At 43.6% G+C, this 23,910-nt stretch overlaps 1 protein-coding gene across 16 annotated transcripts in view; it reads right to left on the bottom strand.

Moving 5' to 3' along the window:
• PTPRF (protein tyrosine phosphatase receptor type F) overlaps positions 1-23,910 on the bottom strand; it is a 342,731-nt gene that overhangs the window by 209,751 nt on the left and 109,070 nt on the right. For all 16 annotated transcript variants that reach the window (XM_072343754.1, XM_072343753.1, XM_072343759.1 and 13 more), the window contains exon 3: positions 10,130-10,300. In XM_072343754.1, coding sequence (XP_072199855.1) covers positions 10,130-10,223 — 94 coding nt within the window. In that variant the 5' untranslated portion in view covers positions 10,224-10,300. The remainder of the gene's footprint in view (positions 1-10,129; positions 10,301-23,910) is intronic.

Genomic DNA, 23,910 nt, shown 5'->3' with positions numbered 1-23,910 from the left:
AGCTTTCCAAGAAGCACATGGCTCTTACGCAAAACACAGGACAGGGGAAGCTCCAGCAAGCAAACATCTTGTTTCTTAACAACAACAACTAAGCCATGAAATAAGTTATCTTTTAGCATGAGGCACTCTCTTTTCAAAGTCTTTGGACTTCACTCACCCCATAAACATCCAGAGGCTGATGTGCAGTTATTTATAGGAAGAAAAAAGATAAGCATTTCCACTTTTCCTTGGTGCTCACAAGCTTTGCTTGGCACCTGACCTGAACCTCCCATTTAAGAACCTTCTCCTAGCACCAGGCAGGAGGTCTGCATTCCCCTCATTCTGTAGGTTCTCAAGACTGATTCATTCATTGGAGACATCACCAGCATGAGCAGAGCAGAAAGGCTATCAGATCTAGTAGGTCTTTGGGACAGCGCTCCTCATTTCTACATAGCGCTAAGGTTGCATATCCCAGAACAACATTGTTGACTCTGTTGACTCCTGTACAGCTTCTGATCCAGTAGAACTGCACGAGGTTGCTGCCTACCAGCTGTTTAGGCAGTTGTGTCTCATTCTGTATTTATGTAGCTGATTACTCCTATTTTCAAACATCTATCTGCATTTCCCCTTATTGACACACTTCCTTTCAGACAGTTTCTCCAATTTGTAAAGATCATTTTGAATTCTATTGGTGTCCTCCAACATGCTTGCTGCTCTTCCCAGCTTGTTGCTGCCTGCAAATTTAATAAGCATGTTCTCTATTCTATCAGAGAGATCATTACTGCAAATGCTGAATGCTACCAAACTGCCAAATACCCACCCTATGAGCAGATGTTTCATGAGAAAAAGTCTCATGAGGGAGTATTGAAAGCTTTACTAAAGATAAATGACATCTACTGCTTCTCCATTCACAAGGCCTGTTATCCTGTCATTAAAGGAAATTAGATTGATCTGACCTTGACAAATCTACGTTGGGTATTGTTCCTTTGCCTGTGTGGATGTAACAATATTTAAAGTTGTTGCAATTAATAATGCTTTAGAGAAGCAATAATAAGCATCCAGCTTCTTACAACAATACCTAATTTTAGATATGAAATGGGAACTAATTTGAGTGGGATGAGAAGAGCAGAGAACGTTTTTCTTTTCACACCTCTCTTAAAGACGTCGCATTTGTTGGCCGTTGCTGGAGGCCATGGGAGGTGATTCTGAGTTACACAGGCCTCGAGTTTGATGCAGTCCAGCAATGATTACATCATATAATACAGAAGTGCAGCAGAAGCTCAACAAAGAAAATTCTGTATTTACACAGTTGTCTTAACTGGAGGGATGTACTGGGAAACAAACATCACAGTGCTTGTGAACTCACCCTCCCTGATCGCATCACACTGTGCTGCTGGAGTTGGAGGATCGCCTCTGGGTCCCCAAAGGCTGAGATTAAAACAGCTCTGCCTTCATTCACAGAACGAATATAGAGGTGATTTAGGTGTGTACAAGCTCTGACAGCACTCATCAGTCACATGCACTTAACGATTTGCATGAAATCCCTATTATTCAGCAGCACACTCCTCTATGGGTCACTCACTTCCAAAAACCAGGTTCCCTTCCCCTTACAACTGCTGAAGTGCACCTGTGGTAATGTCAAACATTTTCATAGACATTTTATCTGTGAACGACACAACTGTTTGTACTACAGAGTACAGAAGCAAAAATCCTCTCTGTTTTCAAAAGCATCCAAATACAATTTCTGCAGAAAGAGCCAAGAAGCAAGCACCCAACTCATAAACCACAGCCCCCCAACTTCAAGCTCTGGCAGAAAACCAAGCAAGGCACATTTTGGCTGTGAAAGAAACTCATAGAAAGCTAAACCAAACAGCTTATAACAAAGAACTTTGCATAACCCCTACTGTAAGGCATGCAACAGAGCATACAGAAGTACCCTGGAAATCCTCTCAGCACACACAAATGGCAAGGTAACAGCTAGGACCATTACCTCCCCTTACAGAGAACAGGAGCAGAGGGAGCTCTTCCAGCTCTTGGACTGCCCCTTAACACCCCCCTGAGAGCCCCAGGCAATTCGTTGTGCTCAGCATGCCCAGAACGAGCACACTGTGCCAGGACAAGGCATCCTGGAGTTTTACAAGAGAATATGAAAGTATTTTCTCTACTTTCCCTCTCGCTTCCCTCCCCCTGCTGCCATCGCCCCATCACTTATTAAATGCCCCGTAAATCAAAGAATGGTAGACGAATGAGAGAAGCCCATTTCTGTCAGGGTTTTCTTGCATTCTGACACCACAGAAAGCTTATCTGTTTGATGCTACATAAGATGAAAACAGGTAGCCATCCCCATCACATAGATACTTTAATCATCCTAGGCATTTCACGGGATTTTCACCGCTCATCACTCAGTTCTTCGATGAATCTTCCCTCATGTAATTAAACACTGCATAAGTAAATATACTTACGGCCTTCTCTTGCTTCCAAGCTGGCTTTTGTCAAATATAAGGGCTGAAATCCATTCACAGCAACTCTCACATTTGCCACCAAAGTGAGGACTTCAGTTTTTAGCTCAAAAAACAGCGAAATACTGTCTCTGCCTTATGTAGAGCTCCACACTGAAAGCAACAACTTGGCAATGTGTGCACGTCTACCACCCTCACAAGCCATGAACTGGATTTGACAAGCTGGTGACAATGTACCATCCTGTCTGCCAGGCACACTTGTGCTGGTGCCAGGACTCAAACTGGTTATAACAAACGGAGTTTTTCAGGGGCAAACAGACCTGTGTGAGTAAAGCTGCAGGGTGGTTCCTGGCCTTTTTGGATCCCATTTTTCCAAGCAACTTTTACCAGAAGTAACAACACGTACGTTAATAGTTGAAGTGAACTTGTCTAAAAATAAACAGAATGAAAACACGTAGGTGTTCTGCACTCCGATATCCAAGTACAGGCTTGAGAGCCATCGTCTTCTCCTCCCTACATTGCAATTAACTTGCAAGGGCTTTTATCATTCACCTTTGGGGTGAACCAGGACAGTCATCACAGGTAGAAATTATTTAGAATAAAAAAAAAAGAGAAACGCATCAAAAGCAGGCAAGGAGGATCCTGAGGCTACAGCCTGCCTTTTAAACGTGTGGTATTAACCAGTGTCAAATGTGGGTGATTATTGCCCTCCCTATGGGACCGTGTTCCCAGAGAAGCCAGCATCAACTGGCGCACAGCAACCCCACACAGCGGAGGAACCTGCCATGCTGACAGCACCCAGCGTGCCAATGTGCAGCAGCCACACTGGTGCCACCAGCCTGCAGTGGCCTTTTCACTTGCTTTATGTTTTGACCAGATGCTATTCATAAGACTCAGCCCAATTTTCAAAACGCGTTAATGGAAATTGTAGTGTTAATTAATGGAAAATAAAGTGGCAAACAATGGTAACGCATCTAATGAAGGGCAACCTGAAAAGCACAGCAGGGCTCATTCCAGCGTGTATAGCATGAAGTGGAAAATATTTTGTAATTATGTCTTTAATGCTCTGTGGAATGCCCTGGTCATGAAGGCCTCACACTATAACGCACCCGAAAAAGCCCAAATGGAACCAACATTCAGGACAAAGTCTGGCACTGCAGCCTGCAGTTCACACACCAATGTAAATCTGTTATACATCAGATGTGCTTTGGTTTAATCCACTAATCATATGTCAATAAACCGTGCGAGGCAAAAGACATTTCTACAACTTAGGGCTTCCAGCAAGCACCCTCTGGTGTTTTCAGATCAACAAAATAAATGAGATTTGTCTTCGGCATAGACAAAGCACTGATTCACACAAGGGGCTAAATACAGCATTCAATTAAAAGCACACCACTGCTTCCCAGCTACTTCTACACAAAGACGGACATCTTACCAGAGAGAAAACATCTATGAACAAAGGATTTATTTAAAGAAAAACAAAACACACAACACACCATCAAAACAGATTGAACAACATTCCGAGCAAATTTCATACTTGTAGCTGTTCACTAAATCGTGCTTCTTCATCCTGTATTACAGTATCCTATCATTCTAAAGTGCCAACACAATAAACATAATCAAAGAACAAAAAAAGAAAGAAAGAAAAAAGGCATCCATATTACTACTTTATTGCTTTTTTACAACTGCTCAGCTAAAACAGCACAAGCTCCAGCAGGCCTCATACTTTTTCCTCACCTGAGGAATGACAGCATGACAAACCGTATTACTTAATCAGTAATCCCCAGCACTACTTTTCATCTCAAAGGATGCCACCATCACTACCATGGAATACTTTAAAACATCTCCCTGAAGTATTCACAGCAGCCTGTGCAGTCACAACCAACCAACATCTGGGAATACACACAACCAGCCTGCAACTACATTTGGAAACTGAAGGACACACAACCAGCCTGCAACTACATTTGGAAACTGAAGGACGAGCTTTACAAGACTGATAGTCAGTAAATAACAGCAAGGGTTGGTTACTTGGACAAAATTACTTGGTTAAGTGGATGAGCTGTGATACAGCAAAAAGTATTTTCACAGAATCCTTGGAGACAGAAGGGACCTTAAAGGCCATCTAGTCCAACACTCCACTGCAATGAGCAGGGATGCCTACAGCTCGACCAGGCACTCAGGGTCCCATCCAGTCTGATCTTTTTATGAAGTTAAAAGCAAGAACCCAAGTCACACTAACAAAGCAGGAGTTTTCATCCTGGCAACTGAAGACTTAAGAAGGGATCCCAAGGTCATCATAGAGGACCGTGTCTCCACCTCAAAGCTATGGGCAAACAAGTAAAAACTGTTGTGTGACACAAGGTGGCACATCTTTTCTCAGTGCTGGTCTCTTGAACTTAAAAAAACACTTCTAGGAGTGTGGAAGATTTGTGGAGACCTATAAATATGACCCCTGATTAGAGAAATCAAGACCAATCCATTTTTCCCACAATAAAAAGGACAAACTTTCAGGACTGTCTGACTTTTATGTTCTAAGTTGCTTCTCAGGGAGACTGCATTAAGTGGCATGAATCTCTAACTTAGCTGACACAGGTTACAGCATCCAGTGTCTGAACCCAAAAACACACAAACCAAGCCTAAAATAAATACAGATTTGTAGAAGTAATGATTACTTGCCATTTTCCCAGATCACACAGGAGATGGGTAAATTCTCCACCATTTAGTCTTCAAATCATGATTTGATAGTCTCTTAAAAGCTACGTGCTAGATCATTCAGAGCTGTTAAAAGCAGATGCAAAATACTCTCTGAAATTACACAGCCTCCGCTGTGCAGGTCACAGTACAAGTCTACACTGATCTGATTTCTGGCCCTACAATCTATGAATCTACACTGTAGATAAAATTTTAAGCAGGTCGCTTTACTGTTTTTCTATATCACCTCGCCAATAAGCACATTTTTAGAACATACTCTCTCTCTCAAGAAAGTGTACTCAGTATATCTGCCTCCAGCTCCTGCTGCCACGCCAATAGCTTGCACAGATGTGAAGGCAGCAGAGCAGCTCTGGCCACCCAGCCCCATCTCAATGCCATGGGTGGCAGATAGGTGTGTGACATGAGGAGCCTGGCGCAGAGGCACAAGACAGAGCCTACACGCAGACCTCCTGCAAACCAGCAGCCCCACAACATGACTGATGAGTGACAACATGCCCAGAGCTCTTCAAAAGCAAGATGCTGTCTGAAGTTGCATCACAGCCCTGGGTTCAGGAGCCACTCGTCACTGGGGACTGGAATATGGCGCCAGGAAGGGATCACTAAATATTTATGCTGTTCTTACATCCTCCATAGGTCTTTGTCATGACCACTGCTGGATAAGAGCTATGGAGCTAAGGCAGACCTTTGACCCAGCACCTGATGTTGACTGATGAGTGACGGTGGCTTTAAGAATAAATAAAAAAGACAAATTGCAATGCTGTGACCTGTTGTAGGTAGCTATCCAAACAAATTCACACGAGTCCTGCAAGTGCTGGAACAAAAAGGGGCATGGCTATAAATGCAGAAAGATCTGTTGTCTGCTCTCAACACAGCATTTGCTTTTACAGCATCCTTCCTATCTTTTACATCTGCAACACTTAGCTACAAGCCAGCAGCACCTAGATATTTTACAGAAAAGTGAGGCATCATTTATGCCTAAGAAATATATATATGATGAGTAAGGACAGTAAAGATAAGCTGCACAATGACTGTGGTTAATATTTCAGCCTGCCCCTTAATGATGCAACCCCGGTGCCTCAGTTACAGGGGCTTTCCTAAATAATCTTTTCCATGTTCTTTTCACTGATTGAATTTGTCAAGCTAGTCAAGGCAGAATTGCAGAAAATTAGTATTTACCTGTGTTGTAATACCTGGATCTGATCATACCAATTACACCTAATCACTACATTCAGTGTTTGGGGATGGGCATGCAAACAAAAATGAGGAAGCGGAAACAGATGTAAGTCAGCAATGGAAAAACCTCAGGTCCAGCTTTCCAGATGGGACCCTGCCATCCAGCTCTGCAAAGCACAACATCAAAGACCCAGGTCCAAAGCACCTGCCACTGAGCCACCATTTGGGATGCAAAGTCAAGAGGCAGAGCTGAACTGGGGAACAAAGCCCCACCTGGGTCACAGGAGCAAAGCAGTACAGGTAGGCACACACCTGGGGCACAAGAGAAGTGAATGACAGCAAAATCTCCAGTGCTCTTCTATCTAAAATCTCTGGACAGCACTTCGCCTGCAGGGCAAAATCCCTGGCAAAACAGAGCTCACCTGGAATCGTGCATCTAGGAAGGGCATGGTTCAGGAGGAGGTGGGAAGGTGTCCTACAGGCAGCAGCCCACTGCTGCAAGCTGCCCTTAAGCCCTCAAACAAAAGCCAAGTTTGCTCCATCTTTAGAAATCAGAAGGTGCAAATTGTTTGTTTACCACGTTTTCACTTCACACCTAGTTGCCCAAAGCCACTGCCCTGGTTCTTTCCTTCTACAAGGTCACTTTTGAAGAGCTTTTCTTTCTTAAGACCTTTGAAATTCTGTGATTTTGGGGATGGGTCACCTAATCCCTCCCTTTGGCTAATGGAAGCCGTGCTCAGGACAGCAAATACAAAGACTAATTTTAAGAAAACAGACCAACAAGAGAAAACATCACTGATGAGGGTATTGATTTTTTCCCCCTGGTTTCTCAGCGTTTTGTTTTGAGAGGGGATTTTTGTTGTTGTTTTTGTTATTTATTTATTTTATTAGAGTAAATGACATATTTCTGAAGGCTTGAAAAGAGCATCTTTTAGTTGACAATTGAACTGAACATTAAATGAAATCTGCAAAGCCGTTTTTCCCTTGCACAATCAAAAGCTGACAGACAGGGATGCACAGAGTGCATGAAAAACACAAGCAAGCTGAGGGAGAAAGTGTAAAACAGTCATCCTGAATCAGCTCTGAGCCGCTCTAATGGAATTAGGGTCACCCTGACAGAAACACACTCAGATCACAGAGAAAATTTAATAATTTCTTACTGCAGTCTGTAAAAGCAGGGGAGGATTTGAAAGTGCTTTCTGCCAAATTAGCACTTCCCTATCGACCGTTCCTCACACATACCCCCCTCCTGCTCACCTTTCTCCTCCAAACCCCTCACTGGAGAGGCCCCGAAAGCACTGACTCCATCCTACTTGCAGGGAGAAACCCAGAGAGCCATGTGTTTAACCTCTGGATGCCCCTTTGATTCCTCAGTGCTGGTGTTATTCACAGCCCCTGTGAACTCAGCTCCAGGAGCAGCACTGCAGCGCACCCACCGCTAATTCCGCTACGAGATACATATTCAATCTGTTTTATCTCAGGCGTTAACGTCTTGCTGTCTGCCAGCTGCCTAATTGTCAGCAAGCTCGAGCAGCCAGGCTGAATGTGTTGTGACAACAACAGCTACAAAGCACAGGCTGGGAAGGTAGGGGTGCCCAGGTTCTGCAGCACCCAGCTGCTGGCAGAGGCAGCCCCTGCCCCAACCCTTCCTACCAGTACCAAAGCAATGCTGCAGACTGACTCCAGGAATGCAGAGATAATTGTGCTCCCCTTATTGCATTATTTTTAATTGGAGAAACAGAGGAGTTCTCCGTGATCCAGAGCCTTGCCATCTTTCTGCTGCATCCCAGCAGCACTGCAATGGGAAAAAGAAAGAATCACAGTGATACACCGACCACAGCCAAATTTAATCAGGAATCAAAGTGAACTGTCCTTGACTGGGGCCATCAAGATGCTTAGAGGACAATAAAAATGAGGAGAGGGCATGTGAGGTGCTTCTTATCAACATCCCTTTCTTTCTACCTTTTGCAGTAAGGTCCATCATACATGCTCCCCACCAGGGAGTTCTACCAGGACTCCCAAACGCCATCTCCACTACCATATTTTGCCCAGCTCCACCACTGACAGCAGTATACAAAACAACAAGAAATTAATCCTGAAACTGCATAAGTGCAAAGTTTCCCTCGGTCGCCTGCCCTTTGCACAGCTCCCTGCCACTGGGGGCATCGATGTTAAAAGTCAGTAGGGCGAGAGAACCTATCAATTGCCAAAACACACAGAGCAACACTTGCCATCCAGAAAGACCTCAGTTAATCTACAGTGGCTGTAGCAGTTAAAAGGTCACTGTCCTCCAGATTTGCCTTGCAGATTAGGATAGAGTAATTCAGAGTCAGTCTGCACCGGAGAAAAAGGCATACATACTGATATGTTTGCTTCTCAAGACAGAAGTGTTGCACATCTGAGACACCAATATTTGGATCTGGGCCTGTGAAACAGAGCCAAGTTTCTTCACTGTAAGCATGTGGAAGCATTCCACATAACTGGCAAACCATATCCACTACAGATTACCCTTAGACCAAGAACTGTCCTAGGATGCCTCAAACTCCACCAGCTTGTGCACAGCTGATGGAAGAATGCTTTTATTCTTTGCAGGGACCAGGATGACGATAATGAATTTTTTTTCATACCTCAAAACATGAAATATATACTTCTCTGTGCCAGACTTAAAATGGGATTTAACACATAGACTTAAAATAATCTAAATAAACCTCTTCTAGCACCTCTAGTGATGGTAAAAATAGTTAATTTTCATCTTTCTTCACATCAATCTTCAACCCCCTCTCCAGCTCCTCCAAATTTACTCCTCCCCCTTTAGTCAAGGACAATGAAGAATTCCAGTCCATTTTCTCCACCCAGCCAGGCTCTTAATGGTATGGAGACCTCCTTCAGCCTTCACCAAGTTACATCTCAATTACAAAACCTGGTGACCAACTAAAGATAGAGTGAGAGGCAGACTGCCAGTGGCAGCTCAGGAGGTGCATCACAATCACCTCCCTGCTCCACCTGGAGCATCCCACAGGCTCTGGGCGTTTGCAAAGGCACTGAGTATTCACAGCTGCCTTAGAGCCTGCAATGAACATGTCAATGTTTGGCCGCTCTGAAAAATGAATCCTCCAAAACTATTATTTGTTGGTGCACAGAAGAGCTCAACAACACGCAGGTACATGTGATATTAACCAAAACACTGAAGCAGCTCATAGCAGGCTGTCCCACCCTGTGCTGCCAGCAGAGAGCTACCAAAGGCTGACTTCCTAAGGACCTCGGGTACCAGACATGAGGAGAACACCTTAAGTACCACCACAGGAAACGCTTGACTCCAGTTCTCCTACAGGTGTAGGACAGCTACACCAAAAGGTAAAGACCTGAATGTTTTTCCATCAGTTTTCACCCACTGACTCAGGAGAGATGTTTCAGTTCTACAGAAACTGTAAGAGCTGCTAGGAGAACAAAATAAAGTAACAGGGATTGCTTCAACCCCAATAAATCTCTCTTCCTCCGCCCCCAATTTTCTTTACTCATCTATACACGTTAGCAATCAAACTGTCAGGTTTTTAACTTGCAGCTACTACTGAAGCTACTACAAGAAGCTCATCCTGCATTTGAATAAATGCTGCCAACCTTTTTAGTTCTATTTGTGCCCCTTCACACACATACTGTTTATCTCCACTGCACGCACTGGAAAACAAGATTTGGAGGGTTATCCCGTCGTCCTCAGTGTTGCCAGTACATACCCAGAAGTTTCAGTATTTGTCAAAAGAAAACTTGCAGGACAATCAAGCCTTTAAAAAAAAATGAATGCTACTTACTTTCAGCTCCTGCTTTAGCAGGATCAGGCATCATCAAGCAGCACAGGATGACCGCTGGCACAGTGAGTACTGAGACACAGAAGTTAGGCACCATATTCCAAAGCAGAGCAAGTCCTCTTCAGTCTGAGGCAAGTGGTCAGCGCATCCAGCGTTACAGACACAGACTTACTCCTGCAAGCCAAGGGAGGAAGAAAAATGCTTAAGTACAGTGCATACATTAGCTGCTGACATGCCAAACTAAACTGTAAAGACATGCTTAAAACACAAATACAAGTGAAATTTGACTATCTTTCCTGCCTGAGCAGTATAACATCACACTAATACTCCGCAATCAAGCAAGCTGTTTTTAATGGGCACAAGCTATAAAAGCATCACCATCTTCAAGTCTGCCTTCAGGTCCAATCTCTGTTACAGCCTGTTAATACATCGTTTAGTTGTTCTTACCATGTTTGTACAACAAATAGTTCTGAAGAAGCACATTACCAGAAACAGTGTCTTAAGTTCACATAACTCTCCTTGTCTGCCCAAGACAGACATGCTTGGTTGCATACACATAATGCTTTGTGGTCAGCTACCTTCAGCGTAGCTGGACTGGTAAACAAATGGTATAGAAAAGGGCATCCTTTTGTAGCACTAACTGCACCTGAACCTCAGTTGGGTCTGAAGAGGAGACAGCAGCTGAACAGAGTCAGCTTCCAGTTCATAGAGCAAATGAGGATGTCAATAGAAAATAATGGTGAAATGCCTTTAAAGAGAACATTTATCTAAAGCAAAGAGCTAAGCTTCATCCTCTCCAAAAAGGACAGGAGGGGGCATCTAAAAGGACCAAATAACCCATCTCCAAAACAAAGCAAAAAGTCTCAGTAATTGGCTCAACCTGAAGATCTGCTTGGATACAGAAATGTACAACAACACTACAGGTATTTCTGTATGTCTACATTCCTTAATCTTTTTATGAGAACATACTCTATTTACTTTAAAGACAAGAGACTAAGGTTCGCCTGCTAAATCAGATGTTAAAGGAGCCAGCAAGCCTCATTCCCTCAATGTGACAACATCTTGCAGGGACAGTGACTCACTCTTTCAGCACTAGGCATCTCACCAGAGGCTGGAGAGTCATTTAAAATAAGTCAATGTGTCTCTCTTTCGCTAAGCTGCAAGAACTATAGAAAGTTACCAGTAGGGCACTAATAGCAAAATAAATCTCACGCTGGCATAGGTTAGCCTGTGATTCAGCAGCATGCAGCACGGCAACGGGACAATGACTTCAGGCCCAAAGGCTTTCTAGGACTGCAACCAGCAGTGCCTTGGTAAAGTCAGCTATCTGGAGGTGCACACGTAAGTATCATGATTTTGGACTCCATGAGTGTTCTTCCAGCAAAGTATCTGCATGCACAGCCTGCACATGGAACGACATACGTCTTAGTGTTGGAAGAGGTTTCGAAAAATATGCTTGACTGTGCTAAAAAAAGAACATTTTTATGTTTTGCTGGATTTCTGGAAAGAGCAGCAGCTTAGGTTTTTTTGGCTTTTTCTTTGGAGAACCACAGAGCTTTTGATGGAGGTGTGCATTACATGTTATGAACACGTTTACTTCTGACAAAAACAGCGTTCAAAGAATGCCAGCAACCACAGCGTTCAGGGAAATCCACACCAAATCTCAAGAGAATCTACCTAGACAAATATTTACATTGCATCGTACTAACAAACAGCAGATCATGATTCTTCTTCATTCTGTTACTGTATTTGCACAGTAAATCTTTTCACACGTTATAATATCACACAATACAAAGAAATCTTTATTTATGCAATGCCTTCTCCAGCCAAGACATCTGAAAATACTTTACAAAATAACCTAGTTCTAACCTAGATGCAGAGCGAATACTGATCATCTCATCCCACTTTTATTATCTCAATGAAAAAAAACAAAAAAACAAATCCAAGTGAGCTCAGCAGCAAGATTCTGAATACAGAAAAAGGGGCTCTTCATATCAGCCACACTGGGCTCTCCATTGCTCTTCAGCCTCCATATTCTCCTCTCTCTCCCTTGCCAAAGAATTACTGAGAGCACCAGTGAAATGTCTTACACAGCGGAGATGGGCAGCTGTGTCTTTATAACAACATCAGCTCTATTTCCAACAGGAAATCCCGTTCAGCCCCCAGGCGGGCTGCCCAGTGTCAGCCAGCCCTCCAGATAAGGCTCACAGGGGAATGGGAAGAAGTGTCGGGATTAAGAGTGAAGATTACAGCTCTAAATTCTGTACGAGCGGCACTAATTTGTGCAGTCTGGAGACACAAACTCAATGAAGGACACGTTGAGCAGAATTACATCCGGCTCAAAGGCACCAGAATATTAGGCTGCTGCTCTTCTTGAGGAGAGAAAAAAAACAACAGAGGGCTGAAATTACTGTATCAAAACAAACAATGCGTATCAAACTCTTTCAGATTAGGACAGAGAACATTTTACAGGTGGTGCTGAAAACATCTTCAGTATGTATCAGACCAGACTGGGGAAGAATAGCTTTCTGAGAGCTTTTTCTCTTTCATTCACTTCCATTAACAACAAAAGCGCCCAATCTAATGGTGTATCTTGAGCGCAGATTACTCAGAAGTCATGTGAATGGCACCGCCACTGCCCTCATTCAGGAATAACTCTCAGGAACACAAAAACCTCAGCTAAAGAATAGGTCTCTTGATTTCTGTCTTCTTTCAGCAAATAAGATCGAGTTCGCTCCCATCTCAAGCTTGATGGATTTATAACTTTCCTCTGAAGCCCATGAGATACATGCAATGTGCATCATGCAAAACTGATGAATTGCCGGTTACTCTACCAGATGCTTTATAGATCTGATCTTTTTGAAACTGTTTAGTGCTTTATAATAATTTACCATCTGGTAAAATAAGCCAGGCTGCCCTATGCAAGACTGCTGTCTATGCCTCCAAAGTTAATGCAGCACCTTTGCTTTTTAACAGGAATAATCTTCTCTACTTCCTCTCTCCAGAGTTGCTATCTATGAGAAACATGTCTACATACAATATTTAAAGCCCTTAAAATTGGAATGTTTTAAAATTTTATAAATCTGAGCCGCTGTCATTCTCTTTTGAAATTGAAAATATGAGAAAAGTTTCTTCAAGGGGTTCAGCTCTCTTACTTTGAGGAGTGAGGTGCTCTCTCCCTGGAGGACAGCCCAGTATTCAAAGCAAGGTGACAGGGTGTGAGCTGAAGCCCAATTCACCCTTCAAAAGCCAACACTACGCTGATAATTTTGAACAGTAACCTTGAACTAAAGCTACGGGCTTCTTTTGTTTAAGGCAGAAAGGCATTATAAGGAAAATATATAAGAAATAAAGCTATGAAACCAAGTAATGTTGGTAGGCACTGGTAATCAGCTAAACAGATGTTGCAGAATACGTGCTGCTTTGGTAGAACGAAGTCCAACAGCAAGCAATCAGCCAATGCTCTTTGACACTTACTGTCTCCTTGCCTTGGCAACACCATGCCTCCTCAAGCTGCACCTGGAGCTACCTCCTGTGCCCCAGATGACCCCCAGCCCCTCCTTCTGAAGGCCCCCTTTATCCTCATTGCTTCCAGCATCCTACAACTGAAACTGCAACTGGGCGCACGGGCACTGTAGAAAAAGATCTCTCAAACATAGATATACATTCTCACTGCTACTTCTGCATCTGGTCCTGGCAGTATTATAAACTCAACACCATGTAAGGCAAAAGGAGGCTGTAGCTAAACATTCCAGATGGCTTTGTAAAATCCTCTCTGAGTTTAGCAAGCTAAACTCCACTCTCTGCTCCAAACTCAATGTTAGAACTACCAAGCGCTAGTTTGGCAGAGAAGTAGAAAGCTGGAAAGCGCAACAAAAAGAAATAGCCAACTCAATTTAAATATAGCTGATTTTGCCCTAGGGCAGGTGGATGGAAAAGAGGAGGTCTCGAGAACATTTTTGAAACCTGCACAGTTTGATTCTTTCAGACAAGCAGAAAAAGCTGGACTCATTTAAAACAGAGCCAAGAATACCAATGGCTCATATGGTACTCGGAAATGCTGGCAATGAGCACGTCCCATAGGAAACTGCAAAGAGATTAGAAAAAGCAGTCAACTTTAAAGAGTCAAGAAGAATTGCAAAGCAGTGCTGAACAGCTCATATCCTCTATGAACTCTTTTGGAAAATAAACTGAACTGAAGCAAAGTGTGGTGTGGGTCACTAGCCATGAACAGTGTGGGGAAGAAAAGCATCCCCAAAATAAGCAGGCCCATTCCAAAAAGAGCAACAAAAACAATGCACTGAAGTAGCTTCGTATGTTGAAGCTACTTGCAACTTTACGTATCTAAGAAGTCAGCACAAAAACTGTTCTCTGCAGGAATCCCTGCAGTATATCCATAGATCTGCCAGGTCCGGTTTTCAGTACAACTACTGAAACTATATTTGCTGGAGACACAGTAAGAGATTCTCTAGGAAGGAAATGCCAGTGCATAAACAGTATCCTTGTCTGACCTGGAGACAGAACAGTATCTTTTCATTAAGAAGCCTGAAACAATCCCATTTGGTTTTCAAGGTGGAAACTTCTTGCACCTTCTCTAGACCAAGGATGGAATTTCAGAAGACGTAATGTGGATGCCACTCAGCCGGTTGAGAAAAAGAGGCTAAACCTTTCTGCCAACTATACCACATGTACAAATTAAAAAAAGAAAGCCCACTGACTCCCAGAACACGTAGGTGCAGCTTTGCCTTTTACACAAATACCCTGAAAGGCAGGTGATCTGTGTGTGACTCGAGGGACCTGATCGGGGCAGTATTCCAGGGTCACGCAACCGATGCTAATCAGGAACTGACCACACAAGGAGGGGCCACGTGCTGCACACAGCTACAAGGCAAATATTTACAGCATTAAAAATGAGAACAATCATTGGCTACAGCTCAACTGCTCCATTCTGTATACAACTTCTCAGCTGTGCTCTGAAGGAGGAAGATGAAAACCATGAGGCATTGTATAATACAAGGGCATCACATTGCACACATTAGAAGTTGTAGAAGCACGGTTACATGAGAGTTAATGACTTCTGAATGTTTCACTTCACTGCATTAGTATTCCTTTAGCATAGATTTCTTTGTGTTTTTCTGCAAGAAATACAATATAAAGAGGCCTGGGGAGTATGGTAATATGGCCAAAATAGACAAAATGAGTCTCATTCACTTCAAGCTCCCACATGCAGGGAAGGTATTAGAGAAATTCATTGGAGAGGTACAGGGAAGACTGTAATACTAACACAGATCTGGGGAAGAACTTCATATGAACTTGCAGTAAAGTGGCCAGAAGTTAAAGCAACTGCCACACCAGCAAAGGTATCACACCCCCAGGACCCAGGTGTGAGCAGGGCTGGAACATGAGATCCAAAACTCTCAACCATCTGGAGAGAAGGGATGAGCAAAGCAATTTGAGAACCAGGAAGGATAAAAATCTCTGTCAAGTCACAAGCGCTAGACAGACTGGCTAAGCAAGATGGGGATTTGATAACCATCTGTAAGTACATGAAGGATACAAACACCAAGAAAGGAGTGGAGGAGTGTAATTAGCCACAAGCATACAACTGTGAGTAATGGGATGAGACAGAGCAAAAAAAACTGCACTGAATATTCTCTGTAAACCCTACACAGCAGAAGACAGAAGAGAGAACAAACCCCAGCAGGAAAATCTTTCATCGTCTGTTTGGATGGTAATAAAAAATGGGGCAGAATAAATAAATAAATAAATAAATAAATAAGTTCCAGAATGTCAGAAAAAAATATCCTTAATGCTGACAGCTCAGTGTGGTGTTGGGGTGTGGGGATATACCCACCAGCAATGAACAAACAGTGATACCTGAAAGAAATTTTCCTCCCCTGTTTTGGTAAGGTATTAGAGACAGTGTGAAGCCTTGAGCTGCTTGTTGGCCTGGCCGCAGACCTCTGTGACCCTGAGCCCAAATGCTGACCCACAACGAGAGCAGCAGGAATACATAGGCTGAGGATGCACACCCAGCTCCTAGACACATCTGCTTCCAAAGATACTCCTTTCTAAAGGCGTTGCTGCCTGCAGACAATCCTAGATAAAAAGGAGGATTTCTTCAAGTGAAACAAGGATTATGAAGGGCCCTGTTAAATAACCACAGCGATAAGTCAAAACGTCCACTTAAAAGATAGATCAGCCTTGAGTCTCGCGAGCCCAGCCATCATTCACGCTGAGCGCTAAGTACAGATCGCTGTAGATCACCCTATCTGTGCGTATAGGTTCTTAATGCCTGCTGTAAAGTCTCCTTAAAAGAAGCTAACTGTTGCACGCATATCACCCTTTCAACAGAGCTCTGACTGTGTTTATGGAACAGACACAATCGCACAACCAGGTGCACAGAACATTCACGGCAGCATGAAATCTTGCAGAAATTACAAATAAATTCAGCTACTCCTTCACTACTGGCAATTCCACATGGGGAGGAACGTGCTTCTATATCAGCCACTCCCACAAAGACAGAATCCCTGCACTTTTTCCACCAATGACTACAAACACAATATATTCTTAATACAAATGGCCATGTAATTATAGGCTTGCATTCAGCACAATGAAATGATTAAAATCACAAGGTACTGAGCCCTCTCCTCTAAATCCCAACTCCTTAGCATCAAGTTTCACACACCCACGATGCACAGCAGAAGGTTTTGAACTACAACAGGGAGGGAGAGCAGAGGAACACTGTCCTCCCAGGCCTGCTGCTTAGGAGGCACTGCAAGCTGACTGCTATTTACTGTACAGCTGGGGCAATGCCGCTCCTGCATCTGGCTTCAGCAATGCTGAACCCATCAGTTCCACATCTCAGACTGACAGAAACAGGCAAAGCTGATCAGACAGATCCTGCAAGCACCAACACGACTCCAACCCAAATGGCAAGAACACGAATGATGAATCAGATGAGGGGTAATCTGTCCTTCAAGCATTCGTACGGTGCATGCTGGCTTCAGACCAAACTAAGTTTTCCAGGGTTCTTCTGGGTAATGAGCAAACTAGCCTGCTCTCTGCATCGCAAGCATTTACATTTCAAGCAACTACTAGGATGGTTTTCCTTCACAGAATCCATGAAAGGCAGCCCCTACAAGAACATGATCTTTCAAGCGTTTTGTTATTTTCTCTATTTTTGCTTCAACCACAGTAAAAGGTACAAAAAGAACTTTCATCTGAAAAAGTGCCTCTTTTCAACAAAAAATCCCTTACTTTTGCTGTAAGTTCAACTATGTTTTATATAATGTAACATACTACCAGGGTCTGCACAGTTAATACTTTCAGATTAATAGCTTATTCCAAAGCTGCTTTTGCCAAGACCTCAATTTCTGAAATTTGCTTATCTTTTATATTTAGAAAGGCCGGGCATGGTACTAGAGCTAAGTCCTCCATTACATTTTTAGCAGTTAAAAATTGATGCAGAAAAGTCATTTCCCTTTTAAGCAGTACCTTTTCTTCCTTAATTGCCACCTTTAACCTTCCATCATCTGGTAAGCCCACTTTTCACACAAGACAATGGCTGCTGATTTACTTAAATTATTTATCTTCTACTTATAGATGTTAGTTCTTCAAAGTCCACCTTAGATCCTTCAGCTCTTTCATGCTTATTATGCTTTCTACTCTCTACTAATAGTACATAGGAGCTGGATTTCCACATTTTGAAGCCCTCCTGCTCGAGCAGCTCTTCAAACCTGCCATCGAGCTAACGCCAACTTTTCCCAGCCTTGCTAACTTCATTTTCCAACTTTGCTTTCTCATGTTCCATTACGGTTTCAAACCACATCAATGAACTGTTGCCACTTGTTTTCTGCTCTTAACACTTTAATTTAGGGGTTCTTTGAGTAACTTGCTCACTTCTTCAAGTCCTCCATTCTGAAGCTCAGTCATTCTGATATTTTGATCTCCAAGCCACTGACAGCACTCTATGTGCTACCTGCACTGTGGTCATGGTCACTCATGAAGATGTGCATGGGGATTCCATGAGCAACTTTTAACTTCACTGATTTGGCTACCAGCAGCTTGACAAATGTTATCCCTGAGCTCCTGCATGAGTCTGGAGCTATCTGAAGCCAGGCTATGGGAAGCATGCACAGCAAAGCCTCCATCCACCACCTCTCAGCCACCACCATTTGTGGCAGCATAGAAAGGACTTACTGCTCTGATTCTGCTAATGCAGATGATAACCCTTCTCCACGGGTCCATCAGGCTCTCCAACACATCTCAGCAGCCATCCTTGCTAGATATGGCTGCCACTAGAACAGCTGGTGGCATCACTGCATTAGATTGGACCCAAGCCCCAGCCAGAGCCCAACCAGACCCACATCCTGCAGCTCCAAAGCACAGGAGGAGGCACAGCAGCAGGCTGCCACAGGGCAGGGTTCTCCCTACCACCACCACAGCAGACATCTTATGCCATACCAGAGGGTTTACGTATCCAATTAAACTGTCTGTAATTCTCATCTTGTGAAACTATGAACATTTTCAGTGCTACATTTTGGAATTATTCTCTCTCCTAAAGGGTTTTGAAGTTAATTATATCTTAGTTGCTATTACTGCCTCAACCACAGATACTGCTTGAACCCCATTATTGTGTGTATTACTGAGGGCTAGAATAAGAATAGCTGCTGCTTTGGTGTGCTCCAGAGCTAGCCTTTCCAAGAAACTGCTTCTCTAACCTTTGCCCAAACATTCTGTGTGCTCAGTTTATACGCAGGTAGTTAACGTAGCCCAGTAGGGTAAATGGGCTTATTAGATTTATTAAACTGAATTCTCTCTGTGCAGAACGCCCCCAGCATCCTGCAGTCCTCTGGCTCGGGAGGCATTTGGCTGTTACCATGGAAGACAGCACCCAGAAATTCCCTCTGCAACTAATAAGCAGCAACTAAGAAAGCACCAGTCTCATGCAATTGCATTCTGTATGAAAAATGAAAGCTGTTCCTGTAACCTATAAAGAAACAGAGACGCAATCAAGCTTATTACAATAAGATGCTAAATTTATGATTACTCTTTTTTCCCTCCCTACTCAGGCTCCCTCACTTTTCTGTGTGAGAATAAAAACACCCTCTGAGGTAGCACACACAGAGATCGCTCCAGAAGTAATGCCTCCTATTTATTTCCATGGAAACTACAGAGGCAAACAGCACTATTATACTACTTGATAGAGCAAATTCTCAATTTCAAAACGCTATTTTTTAACATAGTGGCCACCATTAGCTGTGCATTTCTATTAGCAATGAGCCTGCATGCAATGCTCACAGAAATCTGCACCAGAAGAGGTGACCCAGCTTTTCACAGCTGTTTAACAGCTTTGTTGCTGGGAAAATGTTGCTCACGCAGTCCATTTTTCATTGACCCAAACAGACAGATGACAGAAGGTGCCCAATACCAACTACAGAGTAGATGTGGGAGGACAGTCCAGCCAAAGCTGGCAGCATGCTCTACAGAATTCTAACTGGCATGGAACCTTGCCTTGTAGTGTTGCAAGAGAAAGGCTGTCTTCCACTATGGCTTGATGCTGTATGTTCAAGCCTTCAGCTCAGTCAGTATTGTGATGTAGAAGTCAGTCAGTGGCTTGTCTGGGTTCCCTTTCCAATCCCAAAGGACAGTGTGCATCACTCTTCCCACTGAGGGCCAAATCTTGAACTTTTCCTTCAGTGAAGAATTGACATGTCACCTCTCCATGGACCCCCCTCTAACATCATAGCCCACAAAATGAAATAGGAGGCATTACCTTCAGAGCAGTCCTCCCACTATACAGTGTCAAAGACACATTAAAGGCATGCAAATAAACATGCCTGGGCATAATATAATGCTTATGTAAGATGAAGAAACAAAAGGTCTGTAAATTAAGAAATCCCACACTGACAGTATAAAGCCAATCTCCTAGCAGCATCCCAGGACAGACCAGGCTTTCACACCACACAGCAAATGCCAGGACTCTGCACAGTCAAGCAAGTTAAAATATTTCCCTGCTCCCATTTCTGCACATACTGCTGTGAGCCCACAGGCATGGAGCACACCCTGCAGAGTGCATGCGGCTGCAGGTAGTGATGCACCAGGTGCTGCAGATTCACAGGGCCTGCACCTTATCAGTGATGCACAACCTCATCTCCAGCAGACTGAAGAGATGAGAAAAGGTGGGAGGCTAAAAATATTCTGTACATTTTAATGAGCCTGTGCAATTGCCTCTCCCAGCCTCAAAGAAATCCCAACCATGCAGCAAAGTAAACAGCATTACCTGTCAGGTAAGCAGGGCACACGGCCACCTATGCACACTTCTTGCTGCTCCCTCCTATGGACCCCACACACCCCATTATCTGATATAAATGCATGTGGACTTTTTATTTAGCCATCCTGCATTATTTTTGGTTCAACCATAACATTGTTATTGAAAAGAAAACAAACAAAATCACCCCTGCTTCTTTGAGAAGGTAGCTTTAAAATATATATATGTGTGTATATATTTTATATATGTTCTCCTTACCAGCGGAATGGTATCATGCAAATAGTCAGAGTCAAGATTAAGCTGAATTCTAATAAAAGATCCACCTGCAAAAAAAGCGACGTACCTCACAGAAAACCTGCCCTTTTGCGATGGAGTCTTCTGCCAATAGCAGACAGAAAGACCTTTAGAAAATAAGACAACCCATATGTCACATCCAGGAACCTCACAGCTTTGCTATTGAAATTATCCCCTCTCCTTCCAGGTCATCATCCATACGTGCCCTTCAGTAGAAGTGAGCGGGTCTATCTAAAGTGCAGCTACTTGGAATAACATTCAGTAAAATCTAAGGAAAGAAAATCACCACCAGTTGTTTTTTAATCCATTCACACATTAGCGTGCCGAAGAGCATACTTGGAGCCAATGAAATCTGATTCAATGTACAATTTACAGTACTTAGGAGGAAAGCTATTTTAATTTTGTTAGTTGCCAGAATGTAAAATCCCAAAGGCAAAAGCTTTCGGCAGAAAAAGCAGAACAGCTCTTCAAGGGGAAAGACATTACCCAGCTCAATGAAAAGCAAAGGAAAGGTTAAGTGAGACCTGGTTAAGTACGATTCCATGGCAAGGAGACAGCCCTTGGTTCACACATGGCTGTTAGGCAGTCAGAATGAGACGCAGCACCCTGCTCACCACATCCAAACACAGCACACCAACAGCAGCCAGAACAACTCCTTGGTTGCCAATAAACAAGCGCTCCAAGGCCCTCAGCAACATACAACGAGTGTGCTCCAAGTTTCAGGCATTTACTTTAGGATATGAAGTGTCACCAGATGTCCAAGCTTTTTCTTACCTGCAGACCAGTGCCCCAAAGGAATTTTGATAACATTCCTTCTAGATGTTCACCTGCTCAAGTTCATCAACTTGAACTTGGCAAACTATGCTTGCACTCGTACAGTACTCAGCATTCTGTTAACCATGGTAGCGGCAATCTAGTAATAAGAAAATCTGTTACACTGTAAATTGTAAGTCCCAAGACATTCATAGACAAAGAATTGGCTGCAGGATCGAGTCCACAGAGAGGAGACCAGTGTCTCAGTATCTAGATGGAGATCAGTGACACGTGGTGTCCCGCAAGGTTTAGTGCTGGGACCGGTATTTACTATCTTCATCAGTGACACTGACAGTGCACCCTCAGCAAGTTTGCTGATGACACCAAGCTGTGGGTGTAGTCAACACACCAGAGATACAAGATGCCCTCCAGAGAGATCCTAGACAGGCTCGAGCAGTGGGCCCAGGTGAAGTACATGATGTTCAACAAATCCAAATGCAAACCTTGCACCTGGGTTAAGGCAATCTTCAATACTAACACAAGCTGGGGGTGAAAGGATTGAGTGCAGCCCTGCCAAAAAAAGACCTGGGGATACTGGTGGATGGGAAGCTGAACATGAGCCAGCAATGTGCCTTCACAGCCCACCAAGCCAACCACATCCTGGGTTGCAAAGGATGCACAGCCAGCAGGGCAAGGGAGGTGATTCTCTACCCAGCACTGGTGTGGCCTCACCTGGAGTACTGAACTCCAGACGTGGAGTTCAGGAGAGACATGGACCTGCTGGAGCATGTCCAGAGAAGGGCCACAGAAATGGCCCACATAATGGAACAACTCTTCTATGAGGACAGGCTGAGAGAACTGGGGCTGTTCAGCCTGGAGAAGAGAAGGCTGCGAGGTGTTGACATGATAACAGCCTTTCAGTATCTAAAAGGGAGCTACAGAAAAGAAGGGGACAGACTCTTTAGTGGGGTCTGTGATGACAGAACCTTAGGGGAAATGGCTCCAAGCTCAAAGAGGGTAGGTTTAGTTTGAATACAACAGGAAAGCCTTTTATAGTGAGGGTAGTGAGGCAGTGGAACAGGTTGCTCAGAGATGTGGTGGATACCCCATCCCTGGAGATTTTCAGGGCAAGGCTGAATGAGACATTGGGAAACCTGACCTAGCTGTGCACGTCACTATTCATTTCAGGGAAGCTGGAGTGGATGTCCTTTAAAGGTCTCTTCTAACTCTAAGGATTCTATGATTAGCTGCCCATTTGCTTAAGAGCTTTTCTCAGTGCAAGGGCCAGTAAGCAAGCCCAGATGCACCTCACTCTTTCCAATGCCCTTTTCCCATCATAGCACCCCAGTGAGCAGATCCCTGTATTTCCCTTTCTACTGAACAAAACTGGAGCTGGAGCTCAGGGCCTTCGCTGTTGACCTTCATTATAGACAGGGATGCTGCATCACTCAAACCCTCCCAGCAACGCAATGCAAGGCACACTCTTCTTGAGAGCTCTTTACTTTTATCCTTGTGGTTTTAATAATTATGGAGATACACAAAGAGCTTGCAATCAGTGTACTTTAAATTAAATTTTAACCAATTTATAAAGTATTAAAACCCACAATTTTTTGTAACATTTAAATTGTAATATTACAGAATTCATCTGGTACCACCTAATTATAATTCTAAATGAGCAGCAATTAATAAGCTATTTTATGGTGCTTAAGTCCAAAATAAACAAGGTCAGGACGGTCCTGCAAAAAGAGCTGCTACTGTGCCTTTGGGATGCACTCATTCCCCTCCCTCTGCATCAGAGCATTCCATTCTGGAAACTATAGATAGCATCACCCACCAAGTACAGGGCCTGCAGTACTGCAGGAGCCTCATTGGAAATGAGGCATGCCAACATTACAGTGCTGCTGGGGAAGGTAACAGCAGCCCAAATGTGACCAAATACCATCACCCACCAAGAAGCAAAGATTCAAAAATGGGGTGGGTTGAAGACGGGAATGAAGGAGTCACTCCCTCAATGCAGAAGCCAGCAACACTTACCGCTTGAAGAAATGAGTTCATCTTGGCATAGAGGATATTTTGAATCTACTCCACACTTCGGAGGAAGGCTGAATTGAAGACAGCCACCAATCTCAGGCCAGAAATTCCAGGACATGTCCCACTGACTTGGATGCCGTCCCAGAAATTTCTTAGAAGATGTCAGCTCCTTCACGCCCTGGCTACTAAATTAAGTCCCTCTGCCTGGTTAGCATCTAGGGAAGGTTTTAAAAGTCACTATTTAAGGAAGATATCCCATCAACAGCATTTTATGGATCAATTAGCAAAGGTCCAAAGCACAGAGCATTTGCTCTTTGGTGACAGATGAGGCTTAAATTCTAATCCTGTATTATATTATTTCAAAAGTGAAGTTCTTGAGTCAAAATGTGAGGGGAAAAAATATTAAACCTAAATCACACACAGCACACAAGGT

Source organism: Excalfactoria chinensis, chromosome 8 (assembly GCF_039878825.1).
Source record: "Excalfactoria chinensis isolate bCotChi1 chromosome 8, bCotChi1.hap2, whole genome shotgun sequence".
Lineage (NCBI taxonomy): Eukaryota > Metazoa > Chordata > Aves > Galliformes > Phasianidae > Excalfactoria > Excalfactoria chinensis.
The sequence above is the reverse complement of the archived record's forward strand: the minus strand, read 5'-3'. Positions and strand labels throughout refer to the sequence as shown.